The sequence below is a fragment of the Chiloscyllium plagiosum genome, unplaced genomic scaffold, assembly GCF_037043375.1.
Source record: "Chiloscyllium plagiosum isolate Xiang-an unplaced genomic scaffold, Cpla_swu_hap1 HiC_scaffold_22, whole genome shotgun sequence".
In the NCBI taxonomy this organism is placed as follows: domain Eukaryota; kingdom Metazoa; phylum Chordata; class Chondrichthyes; order Orectolobiformes; family Hemiscylliidae; genus Chiloscyllium; species Chiloscyllium plagiosum.
Genome location: NW_028270160.1, coordinates 6,090,907 through 6,112,837, shown reverse-complemented (window position 1 = coordinate 6,112,837; position 21,931 = coordinate 6,090,907). Strand labels below are relative to the sequence as shown.

General features: G+C 40.8%; 1 protein-coding gene across 1 annotated transcript in view; it reads left to right on the top strand.

The window, feature by feature from the left end:
- Nucleotides 1-21,931, top strand: part of cfap58 (cilia and flagella associated protein 58) — a 200,965-nt gene that overhangs the window by 126,177 nt on the left and 52,857 nt on the right. The window contains exon 17 of the mRNA XM_087999253.1: nt 1,619-1,752. Within this exon, the coding sequence (XP_087855379.1) occupies nt 1,619-1,752 (134 nt within the window). The remainder of the gene's footprint in view (nt 1-1,618; nt 1,753-21,931) is intronic.

Below are 21,931 nucleotides of genomic sequence, written 5' to 3'. Positions count from 1 at the left end.
GCACATCATTCCTTGACAGTCTAAAGCGTGGCATTTTGGTTTAGACAGATTTATTGACAGCTTCATTGAAGACTTGAAATGAGTGCATTGTTTACCAGTCAACCTGAGATGAAGCTAAACCTGTAGAGAACTTGTCAGACTTATCGACATTACTGTTGATTCTTATTTAGTTAAATGTCGACATTTGCCTGGAGTCTTCCTTTCATGTTGGCCAGCAAAGTAATTTTCTGTCCGTCCTGAGTTTTAGCAAGATGGCATTTATGCACACCGAGGCTCTGCAGTCTTCCGTTACATCTTGCACCTGTTAAAGCAGAATAATTGATGTGAAGTGTTTGTTTTTATGCAGCAGTTTCCATCAGGGGAGTGATGTGCACTTTACTCCTGCCTCAGTTGACCAGTAGGTGATGCTGTTGGAATCGTAGTGTTCTGGAAATGAGCGCATAAGTGTACATTATATAATCTGTCACAGGAATTCATCCAGCTGAAAGTCTCATATTTGTTACATAACACAATGCGCTCAATGCATCATTGTGGAGTTTATAGTGATACAGTAGTAAATTTCTGCCTGTTTTGCAGATGTTTATCTAAAAAACCTCCTGAGCAACCTCTGCTCACTGACCTTTCCTGTCCTCAAATGCCTGCATTGCATTTATGGTTATTCAGGGGAGAATTATACTTTCACAAAGTTTTAAGTCTGCAGAGTTAATCTTTCACTGTATAGATGCAAAGACTACTTCCACTCAAGGGAATAAGCCTTTTTCTTTAATCGTAAGAATCAAAGTGGGTTTGAACAAATTTCTCACTGACTTTCCTGCCATCCAGAAAACAGGAATTGAAGTTCTCTGAAAATATAATTAGTGGGGAAAACAATTCCTCCCTCTTTCTCATCTGAAATGGAAACTTGCATTTGGATGTTCAAGTAATTCTCTGCAAGAAATTCTGATGAAAAGACACCAAATCAAAATAATGAAGCCACCTTAATAGGTAGCTCGTGAGACAATGTGCACATCTGAAAATGTGAAAACAACTGATTCTTGGGTATCTTTTTCAAAAAAAAACAACTTGTCCTGCATTGTGTACAATAGGATTCTTTTGGGTGGTGTAGTTGGTGTTGCAGCTGTGTAGTTTAAACTACTACATTTCTTTGTCGAAAGGGGCTGATCTTTGATGATTTGGACACCACGTTTAGGTCATGGATACACAGTTGCTGATTCATGGGTTTGTTGATAAAAGAATGCTATGCAAGCATGGATTTTATGGTGGAGAAACATTTTTGTCACCTGTACTATAATACCTCAGCCACCTTCTAAAGAGTTTAAACTGAAGCTGACCATGATACATCTTTGCCTTTTGTGATATTTTAATCACTTTCAACCTCTGATGAGTTTTGAAGCACCTAAGATACTGCACAATGTTTTCAACTTCTGATTGTTATTGTTTATTGGGGATTAATATGAAGCCTCATATTGAGTAGAACAGGTTCAAGTTCATTGCAATTGTTATTTCAAAATAGCATTGACAAAACCTTCTATAACAATTGATAATCATTTGAAGAAATGAAACCACAAGTTAATTATTTGTTACTGTCATGATCTTTTATTCAATTTTATTTTGATAGGCCTTGACTTCAGAGTTGAACATGTTTGAATCACAGAGTCAGGAGTACAAGTATGAGATTGAGCGTCTAGCCCAGGAACTGCAGAATATCAAAAAGAAGTATCACAATCAGAAACGCAAGGAACAGCTGGCTAAGTATGAAATATTAAGCAATTATGAACAAACTGGCAAGGTTACACTTCCTCAGAGAACTGTTAGCTCCTGAGGAAGGTAGTGGTACTTTTACCAGACATTCCAAGGTTAGCACCCCAAGTTTATCTGTAAAGAAAATAAGGTATTTATTTTGAACCTTCATAACTTATACAGTGTACCCATGCTAAGCTAGAACCATATTTTGGGTTATCTAATATGTAGCTTCATTTTATTGGCTTTTCCTCATTTCTGATGGTTTACCTTTGGAGAGTGACAGGAGAGCAAAGTACATTACTACCCAATCTCATTCCTTTATTCTCTCTGCAGGTGGAGTAGAGAAGGAATTAGGGTGGCCAGCTTTAATTATCTGGGCTATTGGTGTGGATAGTAAAATAGGTCATTGCTGACCATGCACCATATTGTTGAATTCATCTCCTGTTTTTTCTTGGAATTAAATCATTACCAATCACAATGCCCTTACCATTTATTGTGAACATCAATTGTTTTCCTTCTTAAAAACAAATTTTCCTATTTTTATAATTTACTTCCTCTTTATTTTCCTTTTAGAATAGTTGCAGCAATACTTTGTGCCGAGGAATTGATAATGTAATTGTTGATGTTAAGTTGTATAATAAGTTGACTGCTATCTGGTAGTTCCACTTAGGCTTACCATTCATCCTCAAAGAAAAGAAAATTAGAAAGTAATTGAACACCTTCACAGCCTCAGGCCATCCCAAGGCATTTTATAGCCAATGAAATAAACAAAATCTCAAAATGTTAACTCTGTTTCTCTCTCAATAATTGCTGGCAAACCTGCTGGATTTCTCCAGCAATTTCTGTGTTTGTTTGTTTCAGATCTCCAGTATACACAGGTCTTTGTTCTGTTATAGCCAACAAAATTCAGCTTTGAAGAGAAAAGCTTGAGCTTTCTAATATTTTAAATCCTTTTTATGCCCCATCTTTCTGCAAGGATTGTGGTAGTGGCTTCTGTTCAAGACAAAACACTCCTTTACCAACTGAAGGCATTACGTACTAATGCCCATGCACTAATCCCTGAAGGTCTTGGTATTCATCAAGTTTAGAAAATCACCCTTGTTTGTAAGTTGAAGCAGTAAGGAATGACAAGTTGAATGCATCAGCTTTGTCAGGTTTGTTCTTTTGTTCACTCACGATAGTGAAAAGTGGAAATCTTTGGTTGACATTTTTCTATGCCTGTCTAAGCCTGGAGGTTCTTCATGTGGGCAAAATTGCCACCCCTCTAAATATACTTGCAAAAATTAGCATATTTACATTTTTGCCCAAGCAAGTAAAATCTTGTATTTATACAGCTAGAAACTTTCACAATCTTTGGGCATCCCATGGCACGTCGTTGCTGATAAAGTTATTTTAAAATATCAGCAGCATTTCAATGCTGGAAATAAGGCAGCCAGATATGCACAGCAAAATCTCACAAACTGAAATGAGATAATGACGAGATGGTCAGTTTTCTTAATGCTGTTGATTGAGGGGTGGGCACTGGCGAGGAATATACCTTGGAATCTTGATGCCCCCCCCCCCACGAACGCACAGGCAGGGTTTTATTTTAATGCCTCACCTGAAAAATTGCACCTCCAACAGCGTAGCACTCTCACAGTACTGCACTGAAGTATCAACCTACATTTTGTGCTCAGGTTTATGGAGTGGGGTTTGAATCCACGAACTTCTGACTTATAGTTGAATACATTACTAACTGAACCACAACTGACAATCTAAGGTGGATGCTTGCCCCTTCTCTCAATTTACCTCTCAATTTCTCAGCGAGCTTCTAAACATCATTGAGTGGAACTGGGTTAAAAAAAAAATCACAATATGAAACTTAGTAAGTCTCACTTTTTGTTAGTTCAGCATATTAATAAAGCTATACATTGAGGTAGCTCATTACCTAATGGTTAGATCAAAGGGCCTGTTGAAGGTTTTGAATTTGAATGGCAGCATAGGCAGAACTTTCTGACAGCATTTTGGTTATATTCTACAGCAAACTTTATTCTTTAGTGTTGAACACTCAATTATATCAGGGCCTGTACTATGCTATGTTCTATGTTCTATATCAGTTAACTGTTTATTTGGGAATCTATATTATGGTTCTGTGAACAAATGGAATCAGTTTTGTGCAATAGTATTGTATTTACTTATATGTTTACTGTATGTCTGCCTTTTGAACACTCGAGATTTTCATCCATAATGTATTTACCTTTCACATTGAGCCTATGTGTGAAATTAACATTTGGTTATGAGAAAATAACCTATAGCTATACTTTCCACAGGGCATTAAGGTTAGCATTTCTTCACTAATGGTCTGAAATGATAGAAAAAGAGTGCAGTATAATAACAGCATCTGCTTCTGATATTAGTGCTTTTCAATGTGTTCCATCATTTCTAATTATTCCGTTAAAATAAATTGAGGAGAAAGTAAGGATGGCACTGCATGCGATTGCAGTAGCCTATTAACACCTTGTTAATGATATTTCATGAGAAAATGATGGATATTTCCAGTGAGGAGAAATAATAATCAGATAGTTTGTGCACTGAGCTGAGGTTAATTGGATGACGTGATTCAGCAGAAGGTGATGCATGGTCATTTCAGAAATGGATAAAATGCCCGCTTAACTATTCTGCAGTGTCTTGCAAAAGGTAACAGGTAGCAGCTTAGCAGCACTGACTTCACTGAAGTTGCTTCATCAATGTCCCCCTCTCCATCATAAGGTCAGGAATGTGATATTTGTTGATTGAACTGTTCAGTTCCACTTGGAACTCCTCAGTTAATGATGCAGTCCGTGACTGCATGCAGCAAGACCTGGAATTAGTTAACTTGGACTGACAAGTGGGTGAGTACCATTTCCAACACACAAATACTAGGCAAGAACCATCTCCAAAATGAGAACTAATTTAAAAGGTTTCTTATTAAGCACCTGCATTGCTATAATCTGCAGGCCCTTGGACCAAATGTTGGAACCGTGGAATCCCTACAGTGTCGAAACAAGCCATTCGGCCCATCAAGTCCACACTGACCCTTCAAAGAGCATTCCACCCAGACCCATCCCCCATCCTTTACCTGTAACCCTGCATTTTCCATGTCTAACCAACTGAGCATACACATCCCTGGACTCAATGGGCAAGTCAGTGTGGCCAATCCACCCTAACCTGCACAGGTTTTGACTGTGGGAGAAAACCGGAGCACCCGGAGGAAACCCACGCAGGAAGAACATGCAAACTCCACACAGACAGTCACTCGAGATTGGAACTGAACCCAGGTCCTGGCACTGTGAGGCAGCAGTACTAACCACTGAGCCAATGTGCCGCCCTGATTAGATGGGATTAGGCTGAGAGGTTTTTTTTCTGGGCAGTGCAGACTTATGGACTAAGTGACTCTGATTCTAAGAGAAATTTGAAGAAATTCTTTCTCCTTGAAGTTTAATGACACTGCTATCATCGAATCCACCATGCTCAACATTCTGGAGCTCCACTCACCTCCTGACTCTTCAAAACCTTTCCATCATCTACAATATATATGTTTGGACTGGGATCGAATAGCTTCCACTTGCCTGGGTAAATGCAACTCCAACAACACTCAAGAAAATTGGCATGCCAACAAAGCAGCGTATTGGATTGGCACCCCAGCTATCATCTTAAAGATTCACTCCCTTCTCCTCACGGTGCAACTCGCTAAGGCTTCTTAGACAGCACTCACAACCTGTACAAAGAGAAGAGCATGTCTGACAGGTGCCTGGGAGAACTACCACCTCCAAGTCACTCTCCACCCTGTTTTACAAAACTGTCACAAATCTCTTATTGGCCCAGGATAAAAAGAAATCCTGGAATCCTCTACTTGACAGCAGTGTGGTAGTACATCACGCAAACTTCAGCATTTCAAGAAGATAGCTAACTACCAACTTCTCAAGAGGGAATTAGATTGAAGCAACAGGCACTGTCATTGCCAACATACATTCATCCCATCAATAAATCAAACAAATGGCCACACCAAACACAAATTGCCTTGGAAAGTTGTGAAGGAGGAGTCTTTCTTCATTGGATGGAGATGCTGAGCCTAATGAAGTTTAGGACTGGCTCTGACTAATCTGTACTAGTTGCTGAATGAAGAACTGCAGAAACAGTTAGCTAAGGATGCAACAATTCTTCAGGCAGTTTGGATCAGCACCGTGATCAACATATAAGTCACGGGAAGTGGCACCACAGGGACATCACATTAAATCAGCTGTTAGACTGTGGCCAGTTGAATTAAGGATGGCACTGCTTTACAGGAAGTTCAGCAATGACTATATACTAAAATTAAACAACAGCACTAATTATTTTAAATATTTGGTTCTCCTAAGGTGTAGAATGATTGACTCGTTCAGCAATATGTACAATAACCAATCTTCCTTTCGGGCATTGGAGTGAGAGGGCACCATACCAACCCCTGTCTGAATAGTGTAAAGAAAGTCATGCTCTGTCTTCCTGTGTTATGGTTAAAACTTGAAGCAGGCCATGATCCCTGAGGCAAAGGAAGATTTAGTGGCTGTCTACCTTTAATATTGACAGTGTTGTGCTACGGTAGCAGATGTTATCTTTGCACAATTTTCACAGTATGGCAGAAAACAAATAATTGGTGCTCATGTGCAAACATCATTCAACCTGCACTTGAGTATGTCTACTATAGGGATAGGTTAGATGAACCCTATATTGCACCCAGCTTAAAAGCCAATGGGCACAGGTACTGTAGTGGACTTATGTGTGGAACAGCAAGTCAAAAGCAAATGGTGGATAATGCCAGCAGGAGCAAAATATGTCAAAACTTGATGCAAATATTTTGCATCAGTATTTACTGTGGAAAAGGATATGGAAGATATAGACTGTAGGAAAATAGATGGTGACATCTGGCAAAATATCCAGATTACAGAGGAGGAAGTGCTGGATGTCTTGAAACAGTTAGAAGTGGATAAATCCCCAGGACCTGATCAGGTGTACCCGAGAACTCTGTGGGAAGCTAGAGAAGTGATTGCTGGGCCTCTTGCTGAGATATTTGTATCATCGATAGTCACAGGTGAGGTGCCGGAAGACTGGAGGTTGGCAAATGTGGTGCCACTGTTTAAGAAGGGCAATAAAGACAAGTCAGGGAACTATAGACCGGTGAGCCTAACCTCGGTGGTGGGCAAGTTGTTGGAGGGAGTCCTGAGGGATGGGGGTGTACATGTATTTGGAAAGGCAAGGACTGATTCGGGATAGTCAACATGGCTTTGTGCATGGGAAATCATGTCTCACAAACTTGATTGAGTTTTTTGAAGAAGTAACAAAGAAGATTGATGAGGGCAGAGCAGTACATGTGATCTATATGGACTTCAGTAAGGCGTTCGATAAAGTTCCCCATGGGAGACTGATTAGCAAGGTTAGATCTCATGGAATACAGGGAGAACTAGCCATTTGGATACAGAACTGGCTCAAAGGTAGAAGACAGAGGGTGGTGGTGGAGGGTTGTTTTTCAGACAGGAGGCCTGTGACCAGTGAAGTGCCACAAGGATTAGTGCTGGGCCCTCTACTTTTTGTCATTTACATAAATGATTTGGATGCGAGCATAAGTGGTACAGTTAGTAAGTTTGCAAATGATACCAAACTTGGAGATGTAGTGGACAGCAAAGAGGTTTACCTCAGATTACAATGGGATCTTGATCAGATGGGCCAGTGGGCTGTGGAGTGGCAGATGGAGTTTAATTCAGATAAATGCGAGGTACTTCATTTTGGGAAAGCAAATCTTAGCAGGACTTATACACTTAATGGAAAGGTCCTGGGAAGTGTTGCTGAACAAAGAGACCTTGGAGTGCAGGTTCATAGCTCCTTGAAAGTGGAGTCGCAGGTAGATAGGATAGTGAAGAAGGCGTTTGGTATGCTTTCCTTTATTGGTCAGAGTATTGAGTACAGGAGTTGGGAGGTCATGTTGCGGCTGTACAGGACATTGGTTAGGCCACTGTTGGAATATTGCGTGCAATTCTGGTCTCCTTCCTATCGGAAAGATGTTGTGAAGCTTGAAAGGGTTCAGAAAAGATTTACAAAGATGTTTCCAGGGTTAGAGGATCTGAGCTACAGGGAGAGGCTGAACAGTCTGGGGCTGTTTTCCCTGGAGCATCGGAGGCTGAGGGGTGACCTTATAGAGGTTTACAAAATTATGAGGGCATGGATAGTATAAACAGACAAAGTCTTTTCCCTGGTGTTGGGGGAGTCCAGAACGAGAGGGCATAGGTTTAGGGTGAGGGGAAAGATATAAAAGAGACCTAAGGGGCAGCTATTTCATGCAGAGGGTGGTACGTGTATGGAATGAGCTGCCAGAGGATGTGGTGGAGGCTGGTATAATTGCAACATTTAAGAGGCATTTGGATGGGTATATGAATAGGAAGGGTTTGGAGGGATCTGGGCCGGGTGCTGACAGGTGGGACTAGATTGGGTTGGGATATCTGGTCGGCATGGATGGGTTGGACCGAAGGGTCTGTTTCCATGCTGTACATCTCTATGACTCTAATAGCTTCGGAAGGGTACCGTAACTCCACTTTAGACATTGCCCCAACGATTATAATAACAATGGCTCTAACCAGACTCATCTACTGACCAATTGAAATTTGCTTCATTTGTTCCATATTTGAGACTTGGCAGTCCCAGCTGAAAATATTTACCTTGTTCATATTAAATTTCTTATCAAAAAAAAGCAGTCCAAATGCAGCTGTTGTCAACGTAGATCTCAAAATGTCAGATGCTCAGTCACTTTATTGAGACTAAACTAGTATTTTCAGTTTATTTATAGAAACAAAGCATAAAAACGTAGTAAGCATCATGCAGGACAAAATTAGAATCAATCCAAAATGGATTAATGAAACATTTTTATAAGCTACGTTTTTTTTACTACATCCAAAACTGTAGGAGTTTCTTCAGATGCGATGCATAAATCTACTTCCTCTTTGGTCTCCAGTGTACATTCCAATTTTGAAGTATGCCTTTTGGATTTTCTATCTGTAGGATACATGATCATAGCCTCAGATGATCTTTGTGAAGTCTGATGCATCATTGTCAAAACAAAGTTGTAGAGTGGATTTGAATGTTTAGTCCTAGAAATCTTTTCTGTGTTAACTTATTTATTTAATAGCAACTAACCATACAAAGTGTTTGCAGCTTTCAAACTTTGGTGGAGAATGGGATGATCTCCGGGCCACAACGGTTGAATTTAGCTTCTTGCATGAGGGCTGTTCTCATGCATGCACCTTGACTAGAAAATTATTCAGTTGTAAAACATTTTAACCACATTAATTCATGGATAGCAACTATGCCAGGTTCCTATTAACAAAGTTTTTCTGCCCCATCATTTTGTACTTGGCAGGAAGATTTGCTTCTCCTATAAAATTATAAAGGTAGAACACTGTAGTTGTTTTGCTAAAAAAGATACTTTTTGTCTTGCACTCATCAGGATATTTTCAAGAATAGAAATGCAAGGAAAAGTTAACAACTAGGCTTTGTTTAAATTTTAAACTCAGCAGGTTGACTTTGATTGATCGGGGAATTGTCCTGAGAAATAAACCAGCAAATGGTTGCTACCTATTTTGTTGAGTTAAAACAGGCGCAGGACATGTATGTTCACTTTCTAACCAATCAGCAGTCTCCACTTGTGCAGTGTGAATGTTGTTTTTATTTTAACCTTGTATTGTTGCAAAGTATCCAGATGAGGTCAAGGTGAAAAGCCTTGACAAAATATGCCTTTTCTCAGCAATTTCTGTGCTTGGGTATTCCCATCCAAAACTTAATTTGGGTGGTGACCAGAAGGTGATAGGGTGTGGGGACACCATCAGCCAGTCTGATTAAGTTGCCTCTCCACTTCCAGACCTGCTGTCTCCCTGACCATTAGATTCCAACCATTGTTCTGTACTCAGATTCAAACTGGGGAATTATTTCCTGAATACTCTTCAGCAGCTATTGCCTCCTGCTGAGAGTTCTTCTGCTCCCTTATTCTTCCTCTTTGTCCTGCACAGTCCAACAGTTCTTCATTCTCTGTATGACTTCTGTCTATTCTCTGAGTCATTGTGTATTCCAGCCACAATGCATTATTGCATACCCTGTGTTCAGAGAGCAATTGGTTTGTGCATAAGCCTTGGAATCTGTAAAAAGCGTTTCATCACTTGCTACACTACACCTGTGAAAATTTTAAATAATTATAGAAAGCACCAAGTATGTGTGAAATCATTAGAGTAGACAGACTAAATCGATTAGCAACTAGCCTAGAAAGAATTTAAAATAGTGGTGAGGAAGTGGTGGGGAGAGGTTTTGGGGATCCTATTCCTAAGTGTATGATTGGCTGTGCAGAATTAAGAGAAGTGTTAGGTAGAACATTGAGTTTCAAATGAAGGCCGTTGTTGCACTGTGGTGGTGCTCCTACTACTGGGTCAGAAGGTCCAGCTTCGAATCTTACCACCCCTGGAGGTGTGGTCATAATGTGTCTAATCAGGTTGGTCTCCAAAATGGCATAGCTGCCAGCCAACCAGCTTTGCATGCAATGGATGCCATGATCACAGAATCACAGATTTAATACAGTGCAGATTAAGGCCATTTAGCCCATCATGACTATTCTGATTCTATTACCTCTTGCCAATCTCCTGCCTTTTCCCCATTTCCCTGCACACTATTTCTATGCACATAATCATCCAATGCTCTCTTGAATGCCTCAATTGATATATCTGCCCAACATGTTTCTGGTGCACTACATTCTTTAGTGCCTTCACCAGTGCAGAGTTTGTCCTACAAATGTGCATAGTGCACACACGATTCCATTTCAGAGCTCTAACAGCATTTGCAATGTTAAAAAAATCGAAAACTAACAATGACGATATCCTGCTGATAGTGTTCTAATGCTGTACAAAGCTGTGACTTGCAAAGTTACAACTTATTAATGAGTAAAGTTTCCTTTATTGCATTTAGGAGAGACGGAAAAACTCAAAGATTCAAACTATTACATCACAATGAGGCCGAGGAGACGTTCTTTGGATGCTTCTTTGTCGTTAATTCAGTGGTTTTGTTCCAAGCCACTGTTATTGTCCCATCTACATTTAACAGTTTCTCCTTCTTTGTGAAGTTTAATTTGTTCCGTCCTCTTGGGACATGGTCTGAACATGAAATTTTACAAAAACCTGCCACAGGCACTTTGAAATTAGGCAATTAACATCAATTCGTGCGGGCTTTTTGAATGTTTGTTGAGTTTTTTTTGCTGAAAATATCAACAATGGAATTACTTGGGAGAATTATGAGCAGAAAAAACCCATGTGATTTGACTAACAGTTTTGGTTGCGCAAGCCTACTCAGAAAAATAATTTGCATTTATATATTTCTGAATATCCAGAAGGTTATTACCGTGATCTATTTTTGTGGCCATTGTCATTAAACTTGAATTTCTTTTACATTTCTTTGTTGCTTTATCTCCCTATTTCTACGTGTATGGTTCCTGCAGTGCTTTTGTTGCTGTACAGCTTCACCGATCTATAATTTAAAGCTGATTTTTGCTCTATGATTAAAAAAGTAATATCCAACTGAAATGGAACTTTGTTAATTATATTGATAGAACTTCAAGAGGCACAAAGAATGAGATGTTGATACAAGACCGCAGTCTCGTTCCCCTTTTTATTGTAATTCAGAACACTATATCACATGCTTCTCAGTTGATGAATTTCACAATTGTATGGTGCATTCCGAACATGCAGAGTAGCCAGATATCAAGAGAAGCTTCCTAATACCGAAACATTCTTCGGTACTGTCACGCTTCACATTCATATTCTGTTGGAGAGAGCTCAATAAGATGGGTAGGACCCATCAGGCCAGAATGCCTGATAAAAAATGAGAGGGGCATAGATTTGAAGTGGTTTGTAACAAAAAAAGCAAGGGTGAAGTGAGCAAAACATTTTTTTCACTCGGTGAGTAGTTAGGCTGTGAATACACTGGCTGGAAATGTGGTAGGGGTATTTGAGAGGGCATTAAATGACTATTTGGATAAAAAAAAGTAGTGTGCAATAGTATGGGGGAGAAAGCAAGAGATTTGCATGAGGGAATGCTGCTGGCTTAACAGGCTAGTACAGGTACACTGGGCTGAATGGCCTCCTTCTGCTCTGTAACAATTCTGTGATTCTGAGTTCTTGCTAGTAAAGCTCTTCAACAATGAGCTGGTCAAAGGGAAGAGTTCACATGAACACCAGACCAGGACTCCAAAGGACATTCTGAAGGTTTTGCACAAGCACTTAAGTATCTCTGATATGGCAGAATCTAGCACAGAATCTCTCTATGCAGGAGGAGAAAGTGAGGTCTGCAGATGCTGGAGATCAGAGCTGAAAATGTGTTGCTGGAAACGCGCAGCAGGTCAGGCAGCATCCAGGGAACAGGAGAATCGACGTTTCGGGCATAAGCCCTTCTTCAGAAAAGTGCTCTCTATGCAGCACTGTTGTCTCAGCAAAGGCATTACCTTCTATGAATTTAACAAAGTCGCAGTGGACAACAGGAAACATGGGCTTTACAAATCCAGAGCTGCAGGCACCTCCTTTGTATGAAAAACAAAAGTGCCTCCAATGTGCTACATTTGCTTAACTTGGACTGATTACCCACCTTCAAACACAAACACCTGAAACTTGATGCATTCCATTTAGTATTGTGATCATTTTTTGCTATGAAGGAGAGAAGGACACATGATTTGAACATGTTATACCTGCAGAAAGCTCAGAAATAGCTACCTACTGACACGGTTAGAGCTTTGTCCCAGCAGCTTTGTTTTTATTGCTGGAGTAAGTTGCCTTGTTTAATGTTGTTCTGCTTTAATGTTGATAAATTAATGGAGCATGTAATCTCCTTTAGCATCATAAGGTTTGTTTTAATGCCATTTCTCACATGATATCATGCATGTTTTTTGGAGCTCCCTAAGCCCCTACCACTATTGAAATGTATCTTTTTCCTGGGCTCTGCCCTCCAGCTTGTAGTCTCTTGCCCTCCTTTGATATGTGGCCTCTCTAGTTCTGGCCTTCGGTCTCCTGAACCTGCTTTCTGGTTCAAGATTTGATGCTGCATTTTGGACATGTCCCAATGGGCTGTTATAATCCATGCTGTTTTCAAATTAATGTTGGAATTGTTCCTTCCTCCTGCCAGTGTCTCTCATTCCAGAGGCTTTGCTCACCTGAAATATCAACCTGCCTTTCTGTTTATTTTTAAGCAGGAGGAGGTCATCTTTTCCACCAGTCAGTCTGATCACGGCTGAATTATAGCTTAGCTCCATCTACCCACTTTGATTTCATAACCTTCACACCTGATCAAGCTGTGTACATTTGCAATATAGTTTTTTTTTCACAATCTCGAGGATGATTAACTCTGTAATGATTCTTCATTCAAAGCTTCACAAAACAAGAGATGTGAGTCAAGATTTTCTGAAACAAGGAATAACCAAAATGAATGGTTTTGCAAATCCTTGAGTTTCCCTTATTGATGTTTATGACAGACAAGCCAGTTTACAGAAAATCACTTTTTACATGACATCTGGAAAAAATATGTGGATATCCTGAAAGGTTAAAACTCAGGAATATATAGACTGTTAAGTTGATAGCTCCATGTAATCATTGCTCCATCAATCAACTCCAATATACCATGAATCCAGAGTTTTAAATTAATATCGCTAGACAATACTGATATTTTTAAAGAAGATAAAATAATCTGAACATTTGGCCTGGATGGATACGCTGCGTATGCCAGTATTTCCTTGTTTGTATTTATTCAAAACATCGGCTCCAATATCATTCTGTTCCATCTCAGAGAGAAGATGACTGCAGGCACATTAAGGATATCAGATGGATTGCTTAATTTGAATGTACAATTCCCTTCTTACCAGTAATTGAAAACCAGTCTTTTATCTAGCCTGCCCACAGATCACTTCTGTGTGTTCTATTAAACCCTTGAGGTTGGCATTTCTTTTATCATATCTCCATACATATGGAGAAAAGGAACCCTGAAAATTCCCGTTAGAATTGTAGCTGTAGGCGTAAAGCTTTAAAAGATTGAAAACAACAGATGCTACTGGAGGAAGATATTGGGTGAAACCTCCCATGGAAATCTGACAGAGATATCAGCTTTATTAAAGGCAGGTAGCTTTAATGCTGATGGGATTTTGAGAACAGTTTAGGAACAACCTGCAATAGTTGAACATTATTGAGTTATTCTCCATTCCAATCAACAGGGAGCCTAAGGGAGATAGGATGTTTTTACCAACTTTAAAATGATAACAGTATCATAACACAGAAATCACATTTACAAGCGAACTTTACATTTATTCTCTTTCCAACAGAGACAACAAAATGCCTTGTAATTTCTCAAATAGTTGAATGCTGTGAAACCTATGTTTGTGGCCATATCAATTAACAGCAGCAGATCTCAATTTTTGTTCCCAACATCCAGATCTCTAAAAGGCACTTTTATTCCTTATGATTTCTGAACCAATTGTCTTTCCCTATCCAATATCACATCTGCTCTGAAGTGGAAATAAGAAATGTCAAATGGACTAAAAATGTTTAAAACTATGTAGTTAGTAAGCCAGTGGTCATGTAATATGTCTTGGGCTATTGATCCTCACATGCTTTGTATGCCAATTGTGCAGTCAAATGAGATTACAAGATACAAAAAAGCCAGCTAATGTACATATCGGCATGTAGTATGAGACGCGCAAGAATTGAGGTGTTCCTGCACGGAGGCTCTTGTGTTTTTGGCGTTTTTTCATTTTGTAGCGATAGGTATCACGTTATTTAATTTATAAACAGAGTTGAGGAGGAATTACTTCTCTCAAAGGGAAATGAATCTGTGGAATTCACCCCAGAGTGTGATGGATGCTGGGACACTTCAGGAGTAATTAGTAACAGGTTAAAGCACTATGGAGAATGGGCAGGAAAGTGAAGTTGAGACCAAAATGAGATCAGCTATGATCATGTGAAGTGGCAGGGAAGGCTTGAGAGGCTGAATGGCCTCCTTTTGCTCCTAGTTCTAATGTTGTTCACTTGTATCTCAGGAAGATAAATGACATGAAAGCAGTAGAAACTTCATAACCCACAATCTAGTTTTGCTAACTATTCACCTAATGATGGGGCTCTTAATTGATGCAAATCCAGTGGGGGTTGAGAGTGTGGTGCTGGAAAAACACAGCAGGTCAGGCAGCATCTGAGGAGCAGGAGAATCGACGTTTCGGGCATAAGCCCTTCATCAGGAACCTGAAACGTCGATTCTCCTGCTCCTCGGATGCTGCCTGACCTGCTGTGCTTTTCCAGCACCACTCTCTGGACTCTAATCTCCAGCATCTGCAGTCCTCACTTTCACCTAAATCCAATGGAAGTATAGCAGCCATCATAAAAACAAGGTTTTCATTGTCTCATTATATTTTCTTTAGGAACAGCCCAGCCAGACATTGTAAGGATGAAGCATTTAGCAATTAAGAATGGACAATATATGCTGGCTTTCCCAGCAATGCTCACATCGCACAAATGAATTAAATAAAATTCTAGCTGGAAATGTGTTGCTGGAAAAGCGCAGCAGGTCAGGCAGCATCCAGGGAACAGGAGAATCGATGTTTCGGGCATAAGCCCTTCTTCAGGAATAAAATTCTATTCATGGAGAGGCCAGCATTTGAGATGGGAAAGTATGATTCTATAATAATGAACTGCACATCATCAAATCAGATCAGTTAGTCAAAATGCAGGGCTAGGGCTCTTTTGGTATTGTGGTAGTGACCCTGCCTCTGAGCCAAAAGTCCAATCTGCATCATACAACATCTGGCCAAGTTGATTAAAAATATCTAAAATTGCAGGGCTTCAGCTTGTTTGCGTTTATAGAATCCCTACAGTGTGGGAACAGACCATTCGGCCCAACAAGACCACACTGACTCTCCTAAGAGCATTCCACCCAGACTCACTCCATCCCTCTGACCCTGCATTTCCCCATAGCTAATCCATCTAACCTACACTGTATGGGTCATTTAGCATGGCCAATCCACCTGACATGCACATCTTTGAACTGTGGGACGAAACCGGAGCATCCGGAGGAAACCCACGCTGACAAGGGGACAATGTGCAAACTCCACACAGACAGTCACCCAAGGCTATGATTGAACCCAGGTCCCTGGTGCTGTGAGGCAGTAGTGCTGATCACTGAGCCACCATGCCACTGACTGGCATTTTCTTTTTTATGAATGTGGCAAAATACTTTTGCCTGAGGGTGACTATCATGTTTGCAAATTTGCTGCTGTCAAACTGTGTTCAATGATCAGCTCATTGAAGATAATGACAAGACAACATTTTAAGAAGTCATTCCACTTGGAGCTGCTGAGCAAAAACCTTAAAAAGCTACACTAATATGTGCTGTGTCTGAAAATTCAAACTGGTATTCCAAAACTTGGTGAGAAACACAATGATAGTGGATACTTGTTGAGTAAATATATAGAAGTGAAACATTTTCATCTGGATTGTATGTGGTTGCGTAAGGTGGTTTCTATAAAATCAGTGCTGCGGTTAAATTGGATTGAGTGCTACCTCACTTGTGGTTAGTTAGCAATTTCAAATGGGCAAGAAAACATAAGATTGTGAGTAACTGAAGTTCCCAAACCAGATATGATCTATGCTTGGAGTGGTGGATCTATGATTATTGACTCAGGGCTGGAAAGATCCTGGTGAATTCTCACAACCAATTGTAATACTGGGAAAGATATCTGCTGAAGATAAATTAAAAAGGGGTGCATCAGGATAACACTGAAGCTTGGTCTTATTTTCCCCTCTCTCTTTGATGTGTTCACCATCAAGTAGCTGGTTGGCATTTATTCTGCCACAATGAATAGTCACTATAGTGATGGATATATCAGAGGATGACAGGTATTTTATCCAAGAATGTGATTTGGTTCTTTAAAAGGAGATGGAAATACGGGGAGATAAGTAACCACTGTTGTTAAATGATTTTCTCACAAAGAAGGACTGGTAAATGAGATGCTAATGATCCCATTGATATGTACACTTTCGGTTCTCAAGTTAGGGTGAGGTGTAGTACATGTTCAGAATATTATGTAGACAACCTACACAATCAATTAAGAATGCACACGGTCATTCCAGAGCAGGCATATTTTTAACTTGTCCATTTCCAACAATCATTTTGATCACCAGTTTTACTTCACATTGGAATACACTCAAATAAATTGAGAAATAGTGAAATCCTTGCCTGAATTGAAAACCAAAATCAGCGTATATTTGCCTACTGTCTAGCAAGTTGGCTGAGCATTCTTGTGAGAAAAGATTTTCTTAAAAAATAACTGACGGACACTTCACAAAGAGCCTATTAATTTGCAAAAAATTCAATACTTTAGTAACTTCAACTTTTCCTGGCTGCCAGTTAGCTGAGCATTTCTTTGACAGGTTTAAAATTGTTCACTCCCCTTGGAAGCCTTATTCCATCTTCTCCTTTGCAGCAACATGTTTCTCCTTTCTCCTCCCCCTTCCCTCTTTTGTAGCCTCTGACCTGTCCCTTTTATGGGCACTTGCTACTCACACCCTTCCTAACTGTGCTGTCACTTGCTGATTCCCAAACCCTCTTGACAGCTACCCCTTCCTTCCACCCCATATTCAACATCTTCCAGCAGGGTGGTGTTTTTCCTGGCCTTGCCTGGTAAACTGACGCTGCTATAAGAGTACAAGAGCAAAATTGATGGGGGATTCTATTGGAAGTGCAATAGATAGATATTTCTGGAGCCAAATGAGTGACACCAAGATGAATGTTGCCTCCCTGGTATTAGGGTTGAAACTTTATTGCTGGAACAGCACAGCAGGTCAGGCAGCATCCAGGGAACAGGAGATTCGACGTTTCGGGCACAGGCCCTTCTTCTGGTATTCGGCCTGTGCCCGAAACGTCGAATCTCCTGTTCCCTGGATGCTGCCTGACCTGCTGTGCTGTTCCAGCAATAAAGTTTCAACTTTGATCTCCAGCATCTGCAGACCTCACTTTCTCCTCCCTGGTATTAGGATCAAGGATTGCCACTGAGAGGCTGCAGATTATTCTGAAAGGAACACCAGAGGTTATGATCCATGTCGATGACTGTATTATATCAACAGCATAGATAAAGAAGGGTATGGGGTCCTGCCAGCAGATTATAGGGAATTAATTAATGAATTTAAAAGTAGAACCTCAAAGGTAGTAATCTCAGGAGTATTCCCAATGGTGCATATTAGCAAGGTTAGGAATAGGAAAATGGAACAAATGAAATTATGTCTGAAGGGATGGTGTGGGAGAGAAAAATTTAGATTCTTGAGGCTTTGTGTCCAATTCTGGCGAGTGTGGGATCTGTAAAAGTTGTTGGACTGGGACCAATTTCTTCCCACCTGAATGACAGTACATCTTCAAGGGAACAAATAGCCAACCCCTGTTCCTGTCTGCCTGTACACGAGGGAAAGCTAGTCAGAAAGCTTCCAGTTTGCAGTCACATTTAAGAGTCCCTGGTTTCAGTGGCAACACTTAATATTTTTCAGGTTAAAATCAAAGTGTCACCACTTTTCAAATTCTGCTTACATAATACTGGAAATAGGTCAGCAAGCGTGATTCTGAGAATGTTGCTTTGTTTGAGGAAGAGACAGGAACTTTTTCTGAGGTAAATATTCTCACCATGCACTCTATGGCAAAACGATGCTCTCTGACTTATTGAAAGCTGCAAGCATGCTGTCTGGAATTTGGTATTAACTTATTGTTTCTGGTATCTTTACCCAATTACCTAGTCAGGAATAATTGCAGTGCAGGAAATTATATTAAAAGCTTGTGAGTGGAATAATTGGGTAGTTTAACACACCAAAGGCATTCTTTGAAAGAATATCTCAAAAATCTCAAAGCCTGGCTGAAATTAAAGTTACAACAATACTAATCAATGGACCTTACTTTGCTTTCCAAAGTAGTCACTTATATATGAATGAATACCTTATGCTAGCAAACTCTGCAGCAATGACATTCAGTATGCTATAAATTATTCGTCTAAGTTTTTAAAAATAGATAATGCTTTCCTTTAGCTATAACTGAGCATTATACTGCTTAATAAAATGGTAGATGTGATAATGTTATCATATTTTCTACCACATTCTGTCGCCTTGCATTATAATACTGTAAGCATTAAAATGGAAAGTAAGAAAAGCCATTGAATTAGGAATCATATTTTCTGAATAAATGGGGGTCTTTCAGCAACTTCTCGTTGCTATGCTGGAAGTAGGTTTTCAAATGGATGACTGGCCAAGTGTCAGCTGATAACTACTGACATGACTGATGATGCCACCTTGTTCACTGCAAGGAAAGAAAGAGCTTGCATTTATATAGTGTCTTTCACATCTTCAGGATATCCCAAAATGCTTAATAGCCAATGAAATTGGGATGATCATCTTAGTCAGTGGGAAATTGAGAAACAAATTTGTAAGGAGATCTCAGTTATCTGTAAGGCATTTTAACTTCCCAAAGATAGACTGGGACTGCCATAGTGTTAAGGGCTTGGATGGAGAGGAATTTGTTAAATGTGTGCAAGAAAGTTTTCTGATTCAGTATGTAGATGTACCTACTAGAGAAGGTGCAAAATTTGAACCTACTCTTGGGAAACAAGACAGGACAGGTGACTGAGGTATCAGTGGAGGAACACTTTTGGGATAGTTACCATAATTCTAAAGTCAGTTCTTCTATAATGCAATGGTTGCATTCTTGTGCAACCCCCATTATAGAAAAATGGTGCTTTAGAAACAGAGCTTAAAATGTTGGTGATGTAATTGTGTTAGAGCCAACGCATGTTTTAAATGTTTGTGCTTTCGAAACAAAGTCCCCAATTCGTCAACTGCGTTACAGTGAACTCACATTCACAAAATACATGTTATAGCATAACAACCTATATTCTTTTCCAGAAAGCGAAGATAAAGGATAGGCCAGATCTAAATGTTAAAGTTCTAAACAAGAGGAAGGACAATTTTGATGGAATTCTTGCTGAAAGGTGCAGTGCAGATCTGGGACTTCCTCTTTCCTCAGGACCTTCAGAGATGACATCAGACCATGCCCGTCTGGTCCAAAGTTGCCACCAGGGTTAGAGCAGTCTCTGTTCCCTGCAGGAATGTACGAAGAAGGTCATTAACCTCCACTCCACCAGGATAAGTGCCACCACTTTATAAAAACCAAAAGAACTGCAGTAAATCAGAGATAAAAACAGAAGTTTCTGGAAAAGCTCAACAAGTCTGGCAGCATCAGTGAAGAGAAATGGGTTCTGAGGAAGGGTCACCAGAAACGTTAACTCTGATTTCTGTTCACAGATGCTGCCAGACCTACTGAGCTTTTCCAGCAACTTCTGTTTTCACCACCACTTTCTCCCTAATATTTCACGCTCACTCTGTATCTGCTATTCCACCCACATCCCACTCAGGCTCCTGCTCTATCACTCTCACTATTACCTGCAACACCTTGACTCACTTGCCCTTATTCACCCCAACCTGAGACATCACAAATCCGATATGACCCTCTGCCTGACCTACTTACTCACTCACTCAGGAAATGTGCACCAACATCTGCACCAACAGTGATAACTATGCCACTCACTTTCATCTCCTGTAATGCCCATTACGGGTGGCACAGTGGTTAGCACTGCTGCCTCACAGCGCCAGAGACCCGGGTTCAATTCCCGCCTCAGGCAACTGTCTGCGTGGAGTTTGCACATTCTCCCCGTGTCTGCGTGGGTTTCCTCCGGGTGCTCCGGTTTCCTCCCACAGTCCAAAAATGTGCAGGTTAGGTGAATTGGCCATACTAAATTGCCCATAGTGTTAGGTGAAGGGGTAAATGTAGAGGAATGGGTCTGGGTGCGTTGCTCTTCGGAGGGTTGGTGTGGACTTGTTGGGCTGAAGGGCCTGTTTCCACACTGTAAGTAATCTAATCTAATCTAAAAAATATTTCTCATTCCATGAAGAAAATAACCCACAATAGATCAGGAACAGTGAAGACAGCGAGTATACTGCCTGACATACGGCTTTTCACCCCTTATGAGTAGAGGATCCTGACTCTGGTCACTCTGAGCAGGCCTGGACTGCTATCAAAGGCTGTCCTTGACTTAGTGTGCTGGGATCCCTTCAGCAAATGCTGTCTTCTTGATTGGACAGAGACCTGCTGACAACGGTGTTAATGGTCCTGGCTTTGGGTCTGTGCTAAATGGCACAGCAAGGCAGCAGTAATATGAATCTGGCATCTCTGGCTGAGAGGGCAAAGCGCATAAAGCGCAAAGTGTGTAAACATCCAAGTAGATTCAGAATGAATGAGCACCATTGCAGCAAGTAAAGAGCCCTGTATTACTGTCCTACCTGTCCATCTTTCTTCCCACCTATCTGTTCCACCCTCCACTCCAACTATTCACCATCACTCCCCACCTTCATCTACCTATTGCATTCCCAGCTACCTTCCCCCCAGCCCCATTCCCTGTCCCATTTATCTCTCCGCTTCCTTGCCCCCGCCCCCACATTTATGCTGAAGAGCTTATTCTCGAAATGTTGATTCTCCTGCTCCTCAGGTGCTGTCTGACCTGCTGTGCTTTTCCAGCGCCATACCTTTTGACTCTGATCTCCAGCATCTGCAGTCCTCACTTTCTTGAACTTTAGCCCAGAGTCACAGCCTGTCTTTGCTGCAGCATTACTATGGTAGTTGGCAATGTAGCCCTGATGTCCAGCATAATTGAAGTCCAGAAGCCTTCTGTAAGAGGTTCAGGGAGGCTGCCACATGTCAGATGTCAATGCCCATGGATGCAAGGTAGGTGGGGCTGGTGCACATGGAACATGCAGTGAGAGGTTGGTGGCCTGTGTCCAACATCAAGGACTTTTAGAGTAAGTAGTGAGCTGCACTCACCAAGGACCTGTGCTGGTTTCCAAGCTGAGTTTTCCCAATAGCTAGCTTATATGGCAAGTTTGATGAGAACACAGCGTGCAGTGAAATAGGCTGTTAACAAGGTGGTTTGTAACTTCTTCAGGAAGGGCTCATGCCCGAAACGTCGATTCTCCTGCTCCTTGGATGCTGCCTGACCTGCTGCACTTTTCCAGCAACACATTTTCAGCTCTGATCTCCAGCATCTGCAGTCCTCACT